General features: G+C 54.4%; 1 protein-coding gene across 1 annotated transcript; it reads left to right on the forward strand.

The window, feature by feature from the left end:
• The first annotated feature begins 2,053 nt into the window (after positions 1-2,053).
• On the forward strand, positions 2,054-9,784 carry MTHFD2 (methylenetetrahydrofolate dehydrogenase (NADP+ dependent) 2, methenyltetrahydrofolate cyclohydrolase). Its single transcript, XM_086628138.1, has 8 exons — positions 2,054-2,139; positions 4,539-4,723; positions 5,587-5,709; positions 6,194-6,346; positions 6,431-6,538; positions 6,956-7,048; positions 8,205-8,330; positions 9,093-9,784. Exons 1-8 carry the CDS (start codon positions 2,054-2,056, stop codon positions 9,230-9,232), a joined length of 1,014 nt encoding a protein of 337 aa, XP_086484264.1. The 3' UTR covers positions 9,233-9,784.
• Positions 9,785-11,715: the final 1,931 nt, after the last annotated feature.

The following is an 11,715-nucleotide window of genomic DNA, read 5'->3' on the forward strand; positions in this document are numbered from 1 at the left end:
GCTCCTCCCCATGGACTTGGGTATCCCCTAGTGCCTTCTCCCCACAGGCCTGGGGACCCTCAAAGCCCCCTCCTCATGGGCCCGGGCACCTCCAGAAACCCCTTCTCATGGCCTGGGCACCTCCCCAAACATGGACCTTCCTCCCCACAGGGTCCCATCTCAACTCACAGGCGCTTCCCCACACTCCCCCCTAACCACCACCACTGCGTTCCAGTGCATCCTCTTCAGCATTGCCCCATCCAGGCCACCCAACCCAACTTCACAGGCTGCAATCCACCCCAAAAACATCCTAAAGTTTCTCAAACCTTTATCCCAGGGCTGATTTCTGCAGATTTTCACCGGTTTTTTTTTTGCAGCTACGCAACCCCTCCAGCCCTTCTCTTGGCAAGGAGCTGCTTTTATTGACCTAAAACATTACTTTTAAAACCAGGGAGTGATTGTGGGCACTCCAGACAAGTTAAAAACTAAAATAAACACTGTGAGGCTATTTTAGCTCACGGCCAGGCTGCTTCCTGCAGCTCTCACAAGTGGCCCGATGTGGAGCCGGCTCCGCTGGGAACGGCGGCTGGTGATCCTCGGTATTTATTTGACGCTCAGGGAGGCATAAAAACCTTCCCAGACTTTCCCAAGCACCTCCGTGACCTTGGGATAAACCTCCAGTGCCGCCTTTCACAGCTCGAGGGTTACGTAGGGTAAAATTAAGGAAAATAAACATGCGAGGGAAGGCTGAACTGACTCACCGCAGGTTCCCGAGGATTTACGGATTCTCCTTTTACCCATTCTCCGTGCAGGTTTCTTGCTTCCTTCTCCGCGATCCCAGGGAGCGTTGTTCACACCCGTCGTGACGGGATCCGGTGCCACGGGGTGGCAGATGCCTCGCGGGATCTGTTAAAAAATAAATTATTGGTATAAATTATCGGTATTTAGTTTTGCACCAAGGCTTTTTGTTGCGCAAAAGCTTGGGTGCAGGATCCTGCTTCCCTGCCCTCTGTGCCAGGATCACTCAGGGATGGGAGCACTGGGAGCTGGGAGCGCCTGGAGCTGGGAGTGCTGGGAGCGCCTGGAGCTGGGAGCGCTGGGAGCACCCGGCTCGTCCCCAGGGTTTGCCGAGGTTCCGCGATTCCTGAGGAGGGACAACAGCAGCTGCCAGGACCCGTCGCGACCTCCCGTAGTGAAAATCTCCCCTATTTTTCAGCAGCTACACGGCCTGTCCCGGTGTGCGTGTGTTTGGTCCCTGAACCACACCTAATCCTCATCCTAATCTCAGTCTCAGCCGGGTTTTAGATGTGCTCACACTCCTGTATTTAATCTCATCCCAATCCCAGACGTGAGCCTAGCCCTGATCCCAACCCCAGCCCTAACCCCAATCCCACACTTAGCCCTAACTTCAATCCCAGCCATAACTCCAATCCCAGCCCCTACCCCAGCCCTAACCCCAATCCCATGTTTATCCCTAACTCCAATCCTGGCCCTAAACTCAATCCCATATTTATCCCAGCCATAACTCCAATCCCAGCCCCAATTCCAGTCATAACCCCAATCCCACGTTTAGCCCTAACTCCAATCCCAGCCCCAATCCCAGCCCCAACCCCAATCCCATTCTCCCTCTCAACCCTAATCCCACCCTAACCCTAACCCTGACCCCTGCCCTAGCCCCGCCCCCAGCCCCGCCCCGGCCCCGCCCCGTTTTACTCCGCCCTCAGCCGCTCTTGCCCCCTCGGGCCCAGCCAATGAGCGCCGCCGTGCCCAATTAGGGAGGAGAAGCCCCGCCCATCCCCACCAATCATCCCTCCCTCCGCCCCGCCCACCCCCGCTCCCGCGCGTCTCTCTCCCTCCACCCCAATCGCAGCCGGGGAGCGCTCGCTCCGTCCCGCCCCCTCCCTCCCCGCCGCCATTCAACTCCCCGCTCCGCGCCGCTCGCCGCGGCGATTGGCTGCTGCCGGCCGCGAGGAGGGACCCTCCGCGCTATATAAGGCGGCGGGCGGCGCGAAGACGCGCACTGTGGTCTCGCACCGTGTGTCCCTCGCCGCCCGCCGTCGCCCCCGGTGCTGCCATGGCAACCGCGCTCTGCCCGCTCCGCGCCCTCGGCCGCGCCGCGCTACGGCCCCGCGACCGCCGCCTCCACCTCGGCGCGCCCAGGTACGGCCCGACCCGGGCGGGGGGTTATATGGGGGCGAGGGGGATGCGGGGCCCGCCCGGCTCCTCCGCCCAGTCCCGGCGCGGGGTGGGCTGAGGAGGGGGCGGCCCGGTCCCCCCCTCGCCCGCCGGGCTGAGGGAGGCTCGACTCTCCCGAGAATGAATGAGGCGGGCCCCCAGCGGCCGCCCCGGGCGGTGCAGGCTGATGAAATCCCGCTCCCGCCTTGCATGGCGTGTGCCGGGCTCCCCTCTCCCCCCGGGCGGGGGGGCACCGGCTGTACCGGGCCTTCCCCGCACCCCCGGAGGGGCTTCTCGGGGTCCCGGCCCCAGGCTCACCCCGCATTGAAGCGGTGTGAGAGGGACCGGAGACCCCCGAGCATCCCACCTGGCGGGTCAGTCCGTGCATCAACTGACTTCCCCTCCCGTTTCTGCACCACCCCCCGTGGGTTTTGTTCTAATGCACCAAAACAGCCCTTGAGGGAGCTGCTGCCGCTCGGGTGCTTCGGTTTCACGGCTGTTCCCTGCTCCAAACAGGGCTCCGAGCTCTTATTTTACCTTCCCTGTAGCTCATAGCAGGGCTTGATGCTGCTCCCCGTTCCCTGGCAGCCCAGGCTGGGCATGCCAGCCTCAGGCTTACGTAAGGGGAAGGTTCGGGTAGCCTCTTGGCGTGAGGTGTGTCTGGTTTAATGAATTCTCTTTTCCCTAGCTCGCCAGGTACTTGTAATAATTCCTTTTATATCTCAGTGAGCATGTGGTAGTTTAGCGCTGAAGCTAAAATAAGAATTGGAAGGTCAGTGGGCTGAGCTGGGCTGGGTGGGTTTTTAGTGGTTATGGTTAAAGAGGTCTGACTGGGGCAATTGATGTTAGGGACAAAGTGATGTTTAATTACCAGTAAATGGAGAAAAGTATGTATTTGAGTAGGTCAGGGATGAAGAAAGCACAAAAGAGCATTTGCATCTCTCAAGTGTTTAGGCAAAAAGCTTTCCTACCTGGGATGGGACCTTGTGGCTGCCCTGTGTGAGTCCGGAGAGGCTCGTGTGGTGGTTCTGCCGGTGGCAGCTGTCCCCAGTGCTCTGGTATCAGGATTGTACCTAGAAAAAGGTCAGAAAACAGCAGTGTTGGACTCAACGTGGGATCCTGATGGGAGAAGGTCTGTACACCAGGCAGCTGATGGACTTTTGAGGAGAAACTGAAGCAATTCAGCTTGGACAGGGTGGTGCAGGGAGGGTTGGAAACTGCTGTTGGACTTTCTCCTGTGGGTCAGTTGTCTCCTGGATTCCTGTGGCTTGGGGAGTGGTGATGCATATTGCTGGCTGAATTGCTTCAGAAACGGGCTCGTCCGTGCCAGTCGGGAAGGCACCGTGAAGGACAGGAATGCTGAGGGGAGCTCAGAGGTAGAAATAATTGGGCGAGTGAAGCGTTCGCCATGAGACCTTGCAGCAAGGCAAGACTTCAGTGCTGTAGCGAAGTCTAGAAGTGGAGCTCGTGGAGGTGAATCCTCTCACAAAGGGATTAGTGAGTGACAATGACGTTCAAATAAGAGTGAGAGTGAGAACCTGAAGGAAAAATCCAACCCAAGCGCGAGGTGTGGGGACTGGCAGCCGTGGGCTCCTCGTGAGCTGTCGGTCAAGCCAGCCTTTCTATATCCTGCCGGCTGTCCAGTTGCCTGGAATGCCTTTGGCAGTGACTGGGTATTCCTGTTACCAATTTAGACTGGAAATGTATGCGAAGAGCTGTTCTGACGTGGCTCAAACTGTCCCTTCTGCTCCAGCTCTACTCTGGGAGGCTGTCAGAGGGGGCAAAGCCGTGTACCCCCGGCTCTACAGGGTAGACATGACTGTAGCGGTGGCAGCGATCACTTGAGCAGGGCAGAGCATGAGACTGGCTCGTGCTGGGCCAGCAGCCTCGCCGAGGAATTGTCCAACAAGCCGGAATTACTCGATGGACCTCTTTAGTGGTGGAAGCTCTGCTTAAGTGGAGCGAGTTCTGCTTTGTGTAAGTCCTTTGTAGTGCAGCTGTCACACCTTCGCAAGGAACGGGTGACCTGCTTTCTAAGAGTGGAAGCTCCTAGTGTCTTAGCTCCAAACATGCACCAGGTGAGCGATGCATGTGGGCTCTTGGCCTTGCAGGGAAGAGTCGTGCCTACGTTTTTCTTGGGCAGCACAAATAAGTTGGTCCATCTGATCAGTTTTGTGTGCTGATCTCACGTTGGGTGGCAAAGCTGTAAACTAAGACTGAAATATGCTGTAAAGGTACGCTAGGCTGGCACAGAGCTCAAGTAAAAGCCTTTCCTGCCTTGGCTTGGTGTTGGCACCCATTTTTCCTGGTCTGTGTTGCACAGAACTTGGATTTGATGGTCCTAACGATGCTGGCTGCTTTGGTAACCCTTTTTTCTGTTGCAGAAATGATGCGGTTGTGATTTCTGGAAGGAAGCTGGCCCGCCAGATCAGGCAGGAAGCCCGTCACGAGGTTGAGCAGTGGGTAGCGGCTGGAAACAAGAGGCCTCACCTCAGCGTCGTTCTTGTCGGTGAAAACCCAGCGAGTCACTCCTACGTCCTGAACAAAACCAAAGCGGCTGCTGATGTTGGTACGTCTGGCATTTTATTCTGAAAAAGTGGAGCAAGTGACTGCTTTGTCTTGCTTTAGGAGGGAGTCCTCTGTGCTGGAGGAATCTTTTTGGGGTGCAGCCATCTGGCAGCTTTTCCCCTCAGTGGCGTGGCAGCCCACATTTGCCCCAGAACTTGCTGTGACACTTCACTGTTGTACTGGGATGTAGTCAATAAACACCATCCACCTGTGCATTGTGTCATTTGAATCCTTTAGGGCAACACGGAGCTCTGTAACTTGGATTTGTGGTCCTCTTAGGGCCATATAAAGCACAGACAGGGCTCTGATTTGCCTTCTTTCCTCAACTGCCTGAGTCATTGTTCAGCAGCCTTTTGCCACCCTCTTACTCCTTCCAATCTCCCAAGTCTTCGGTCTTCAGCCAAGGGTGGTTCTGGAAAAATGTGCTGAAAGGGTCAGGGCAATAAATGGTTTAATTTCTCCTGGGGTTCTGTGCTGCCAAAACCTGTGGAGCTGAAGGCTAATGTCCCCTTCTTACTGTGTCAAGAGGGACCACAGGATGTGTGGTCACATCTTCATAGTAGCACTCTTTGGTTTGGTTTCTCCAAGCCCTCCCTGCACTCGGGGGGGTCTCTGCTTTCAAATAGTCTTTTCCGGGTCGTTAGACTGACACTAATGATCCTCAACCACAACTCACCAGACTTGTGAGGGTCTCCAGCCTGGAAGGTCCTCATTGCTACACAAAGCATTCAATCCTTGGTGTGTGCCTATCAGATTTGGTAGAGCAGTGAAACAGGGCAGCTTAAATCCCCATGGATTAAAAAAGTTCCTCTCCCACTTGTGCGTACATGGCTGTCTAACGTGGTGCTTCCAACAATTTTGCAGGAATCAGCAGTGAAACCATCCTCAGGCCGGCTTCTATTTCAGAGGAGGAGCTACTGGATTTGATCAGCAGCCTCAATAACGATGCGAATGTGGACGGCCTGTTAGTACAGCTTCCTCTCCCCGGTGAGCAGCTGGGTTGCCATGGGTTTCATTTTCACATGAAGCTTTTAGAGGTTGGTATGTACAGAAGGAGGAGCAGTGCAGGGACTATCCCATGGCACAAGAGGTGGCATCCTGCTGTGATGCAGCTTAGGGAAGTGGGGGCAGCTACTCCATCGCACGGCTGCCTGAACGAGTTCAGTTGCTGCAGGTCACAGCAATCTATTCCTGTGTAGGGGGTATCGGCTTCCAGAGCCAGAAGTTTGAACTCGGTTGTGACACTGAGGCTGTCTAAAAATACCATCTCTGCATTAGCAATGCTCTAGTCCTAAAGTGGTTCCAGTTCCCTTCTGCTGGGAGCTGTTAGCCTTGAGTTTGCTGGAAGTCTTGAGTATCTTGAAGCTTCCAAACTCTGAAGGGGCCAGTGCAGCCGGTGAGGGCTCGGGGTGACTGCAAAAAGCAGGTTTTTGGCTGAACCCTAGTGTTAAAGCTGGCTGTTCTCTTCCAGAACACATTGATGAGCGCAGGATTTGTAACGCTGTGTCTCCAGACAAAGACGTTGATGGCTTTCACGTGATCAACGTGGGACGCATGTGCCTTGACCAGTACTCCATGCTGCCAGCTACCCCGTGGGGGGTGTGGGAGATCATCAAGAGAACTGGTGAGCTGCTGCTACAGTATTTGGGTGCTGTCTAGTATAAATCCAGCTTGTGGTTGTTTTAAGATTCCATCTTGTCCTCTGCAGGCATCCCGACGCTGGGGAAGAACGTGGTGGTGGCTGGCAGGTCGAAGAACGTGGGCATGCCCATCGCCATGCTGCTGCATACGGACGGCAGGCACGAGCGCCCGGGAGGTACGAGCGTGGTGGCCTTGAGCCTGTGTGCCAGGCAGCTGCGGAAGGAAACCCTCTCCCTGTCACACTGTCCCCTCTCCCTGTCACACTGTCCCCTCTCCCTGTCACACTGTCCCCTCTCCCTGTCACACTGTCCCAGGGGCGCCTTAGCGACTCTGGCTCATCCTATGGGCTGCGGTCAAGGCTGAGGAGGAGTGCACATAGTCTTGTAACATTTTGGAGCTCTCTTCAGTGAGTCCTTGTCCTCTTCCGTACCAGATCCCTCCCTCTGACTTTGTAAGCTGTTCCCTGGGGTTTGTCATCAGGCTCTGATGTTCCTGATAAATATACAGGTGGTTTTGAAGGGGAAAACTTATAGAAGCAGCTGGGTTTGGATAGTACGTGTGAATTAAAAGCTCCTTGTAACCACTCTTGCAGGCGATGCCACAGTCACCATATCCCACCGCTACACTCCCAAGGAGCAGCTGAAGCAGCACACGATCCGCGCCGACATCGTGGTGGCGGCAGCAGGTAGGACCTGACTCCAACATCAGAGTGCTGCACTGCAGCTCGTGTGGTGTTCCTGATGGGAACCCTTCCTTGCAGGAGACAATCCTGCTGGTGTCCAGTGTCCTGTGCCCTCCCTATCTGAGCAGCTCTGGCAGCGTAGGAGAGCCCAGTGCTCTCCTGGCTGCCTGCGGCTGCTGTTGGCCAGGGCTAGCACAGCAACGGGTCAGGGGCTGTTTAAACCTGTCAGTTTATCCTGTAATTAAGCCCAGGAGCCACATACTTGGATCTTAGCAGCTGAGCTGTTTGCAGCTCTGCCTTTGAAATGGAAAATAACATCTGGCAGGAGGGCTTGGTATGCCAGGGAGCTCCTGATGGGATCTAGAGAACAGCTACAGACAGGCTCTGTTATGCACACGGGCAGCTCTGTGTTTATGTGAGGAGGAGGAGAAAAAAAATATGCCAAGGTAGCATCTGCTTATCTAGAGACAGTGAAAACGCTGAGGGGCAGCTGCAGTGTCATCTTCAGAGCACAAGGACTCACTCGAGGTGTGCTCTTCTCCAGGCTGTACCCTTGGCATGGAGGTAGCTCGTCAGCAGAGTTGTTGAGCCGATCTGGGGTGTCTGTCTGGCAGCAGAAGCTGGACCTGAGCCTGTGGGGAGGGAGGAGAGAAAATGAGGCAGTATCTGGCAGAACCAGACCGACACACCCCACCCTGAAAGGGTGGCTTAACCTGACGCCGCTGCTCCCCACCCCTCTCTCCTTGGGACGCTGGAGGGTTTCCAGCCCCTTCCAAGCTGGGCTGTGGTGGTCTCAGGTGCTGCTCCAGCTTGCTGACTCAGCACAGGTGCAAAAAAGCTGCCGGAGCTGCGTGAACAAATGCAGCTGCAGACTTCATGTGCAAGCTTTAAGGATGCTTTGGGCCCAGCTGCTTTGCCAGACCTCTTTTTCTGGGGGTGGATTCCTCTTTACACTCTGAGGTTATCAGTAAACCACACAAATTCCTGACTGAGCTGAACATCAAGGAGTAGCACTGGATTATCCAACTGTGGGTAGATTTGCATTTGTGAGGCAGGAAGGCCCAGGTGGGTCAAACCAGGAGATGAAGATGGGGGGTGAGGGGGAACAGGGGGCTGTTCAGCACCACCATGAGCGTGTAGTTCCGTTTTCTTCCTGCAGGCATACCCAATCTGATCACTGCCGACATGATCAAAGAAGGAGCTGCAGTTATTGACGTGGGGATAACGAGAGTGCAGGATCCTGTCACTGCCAAATCGAGGCTAGTGGGGGATGTGGACTTTGAAGGTATGGAAAGGCTCTGCACCTGTTTCCTTGGGTGCTGAGAAGGGGAGAAGAAAGTCCTGGTTTGTGTGGCTGAGCAGTTGCAGACTGATGCTTATGTTCTCTAGCCTGGTGCATCCAACACTGTACCGTACGCAAGGGTGCAGCTTCCCTTTAACATGCCATGGGGAAGGTGTACGCTGCAAGGCAGAGGAGACTCAGCCTGCACCCGAGCCGTTAGGTCACCTTGCCTCTACTCCCAATTCATCACTCATACTCCTCCTTTTAAATAAAAACATGCAGAATGTACCTTCTGGCTTGCTGGTCCCTGGTGCTCACAGCTGAGCTGCAGCGGTGCCCAGCCGGGCTGGTGTGATGAGCCCTGTGCCTCTGGGTGCCTGGTGAAAGGCACTGGCACCTCCTCCTGGAAGAAAGGGAGAGGGTGAACGTTCAGACTGTTAGTATTTTGTCGTGGCTGCCCACATCTAGTCTTGGACTTGACGTTTCTGTGCTAGAAATCCAGCTGTTAGACCTTGCTTTTTGCTTTTCCTTCAGCTTAGGCTTTGCAGCTAAGCTTGCTCACTAGCAGGGATGGACAGACCATGGTGTGCTCTGTCCTCCCTGGCTAACGGGGAGGGGGAAAGTCTACCTTGAGAAACTATTCCTTAACTGGCAATCTTGAAGGAATTTGAGCAATGCTAAACTGGTTACAGCTTCATACTGGCTGGCCAGCTCTGTAAGCCTTGCTGCTCTTGACTTGCTAAGCTCGAGTTCTCCTCTTTGCAGGGGTGAAGAAGAAAGCCAGCTACATCACTCCGGTCCCCGGGGGCGTTGGGCCCATGACCGTTGCCATGCTGATGAAGAACACCATCATCGCTGCCAAGAAGCTGTGGAAACCCAAAGAGCTGGAAGCATTAACTGCTTAACGTGGGACTCTCTAGCACTGAAACCGACATTCCAGACTGACTCCCAAACAGGCCGATAGAAAATGCAATATTTTTATTTATTGTACTGGAAGTGGAATTTCCTATTCTGAGGTTGTAGATATTTATTTGAAGCTGAAGCACATGAACATTAGTTGTACAAGGGTGTAAGCATCTACACTCCTGGCCTACTCATGCTAGCAAAGCTGCTTTTATCTTTAAGGTAGCTCTCCTAGGAAGCTGGCCCTGCTCCTGCAGGGATGAGGCAGTGGCCAGGATCCTGGGTGTGCAGCAACCCGGGGAGCTCGGTGGGGTGTTAGCCGTGCCGTGGGACGTAGAGCGCTGCTCCACGGTGCAAAAGCAATGGCCTTTGTGGTTCTGTTCTCACAAACGCTCAGCCTGCCCAGACTGCTGGTGTTTGACTTGTTCTGAAGTTAGAGTTAAGCTCTTACATGTAGAAGTTACTTGAATTAAAAAAAAAAAAGCCATATATCTGTTCTCAGCCTGCGTGGGGCCCGGGGCAGTGGCAGATCTGTTGTAAACATGTTCTTCTAGTGTGCAGCTAAGCTGGTGGGGTTTTTTTTTTGCTATTTGGATGGTGACTGTTTTAAAAAGCCTTTTTTCTAACCAAAGAACAACGTGGGGGTGGTTGGAGGTTTCCTGGACTGTGTTGTAAAGCGTGCAAGTACCTAGTGAATAATGCAGGCTAACCCTAAATAAAGTATGAGGAGAAGAAAAACCTTGTGTGTGCCAGAATTATTGCTAAGTGAGTTTTGCACTTCTCCCAGAAAAGGAGAGCTGCCCCCAGCAATAGTTTGTTAAAACACATTGTGAGCTCCTCTTGTCCCTACCAAGCAGGGTTAGCTCTGGCTTTTCCCCTGGGTTTAGCTAAGACAGAACTGCTAAATGCAGCCTAGGAGCAAGAAGATCTCTTGCTTTCACACCTGAACAAAGCCTGCTGGGCTTCCTGACTCAGTCTCCTAACACCATCCACGTAACAGTGTGAACTTAGTCCTCTAAGCTGTAATTATCCACTGAACATGAACCTTACCTGGGGTTGCGATGCCTTGGGCAGGGTGGAAAAACTTACAGCCAGCTAAGCCTTGGCCTCCTTCCTCTTCACATATTCCCTGGAAAGACTGATCCCACCTTTCCAGGAGCAGGAAAGGTTTGTTGTGACATTAAAGGGCTGTTGCTGGAGGTGCCTGGTGAGTTGGCACTAACACCGTGCCCGTGGCGCTCTCCTGGAGGGGAGAGTGCTTGTAAAAAACCCCTAAAGACAAGGGGAGGGAAGCTGAGCCCGAGGACTCTGCACCAGAAACACACTAAGAGCTGAGTGAGACTCATTGAAACGAGGTTTATTGGGTTGTGTATCACTGGTAAATACAAAATGGCTAAAGTGGTTTTGTCACGGCGGGGCACGGCTGAGACGCTCCACTCTTCGTATACAAAAAGTATAAACCGCGTGTGAACCTTGCCAAAGGGACAAATTTCGTCAAACCAAGCTGGATGCTAAAGTGGCTTCGCCTCTGCTCTAGGAAACATCTACCAGAGTCCACAAAGCCTTTCCGGGGGTGGCGGTGGGGGGAAAAAAAGCTAATTAACCTGTTTGATTAAAATCACAAGCCTACCTGTGCCACGCTTCAGCTACCGCACGGGAGACGGGGACGGAACGCCACAAAACGGACACGACGCGTTTGAGTTGAAAGAGTTCTTGACGTCAAACTACGCGGCTCGCGGGGGGGGACACGTGGGAGTAAATAACTTAATTATCTCGCCACGTTTCCCCAGGAGGTGTACTCGAACCAGAAAAAAAAAAAAAAAGTTGCTATAAATAGGAAACTGCCTTCGAGGCTTCGTTGGACTCGATTATTTACAGAGAACTGGGATCTGTCCCACGCAAAGGCTCAGACCAGTTGCAATACTTAACTGGTGTCCCAGAAACCCCTCCCCGTACGGCTGGTGTAAATAGCAGGTAGGCTGTTTCTGCGTGGGGGGGAGGACTGGGGCTCTGTGAGGCTTGAAATAGAGAAAAAAAATTAAAAATGAGTAAAAGAAACAGGTTTGAGGGGGTTATTTCAGACCAGTGTTCCCAACCTGCGGCTGGGCTTAGCCCGTGGATGGAAGAAACCCCCTTGACAAGCCTCGGCGCTGCTGGAAAAAAGGGTGGTGAGAGCTGGGCAGAGCCAAAGCGAGCTCGGTGCCCGCGCTGGCTCCTAACCTGCCCCTTCCCTGCCTTTCCCGGGGGACCTGAAGGTGGGCAGAGCCCTTTGCGGAGCCGAGATGCCGACGGAGCGGGGAGCTGCTGGCCGCCAGCCGGGCAGCGCGGTGGGTGCGTGGCGGGGGGCACGCTTGCTCTCCCCTCCCGGCTCCGAGTCGCGGTGACACCACGTGCGAAGAACCGGGCTGGAGGAACTCCCGCGGGCACGAAGCCCCTCGCGCCGGCGCTGGGCAGGCTCCTCCGGCGAGATAACGGCTCTGGCGAG

The sequence above is a fragment of the Tauraco erythrolophus genome, chromosome 29, assembly GCF_009769465.1.
Source record: "Tauraco erythrolophus isolate bTauEry1 chromosome 29, bTauEry1.pri, whole genome shotgun sequence".
NCBI classification, from domain to species: Eukaryota; Metazoa; Chordata; class Aves; order Musophagiformes; family Musophagidae; genus Tauraco; species Tauraco erythrolophus.

Excerpts from the sequence above, each read along its gene's own strand:
- MTHFD2 (XM_086628138.1), top strand. The coding sequence starts at position 2,054 with ATGGCAACCGCGCTCTGCCCGCTCCGCGCCCTCGGCCGCGCCGCGCTA. Across the intron at positions 4,724-5,586 it reads CAAAGCGGCTGCTGATGTTG|GAATCAGCAGTGAAACCATC; the intron begins GTACGTCTGGCA and ends ACAATTTTGCAG. Across the intron at positions 7,049-8,204 it reads CATCGTGGTGGCGGCAGCAG|GCATACCCAATCTGATCACT; the intron begins GTAGGACCTGAC and ends TTCTTCCTGCAG.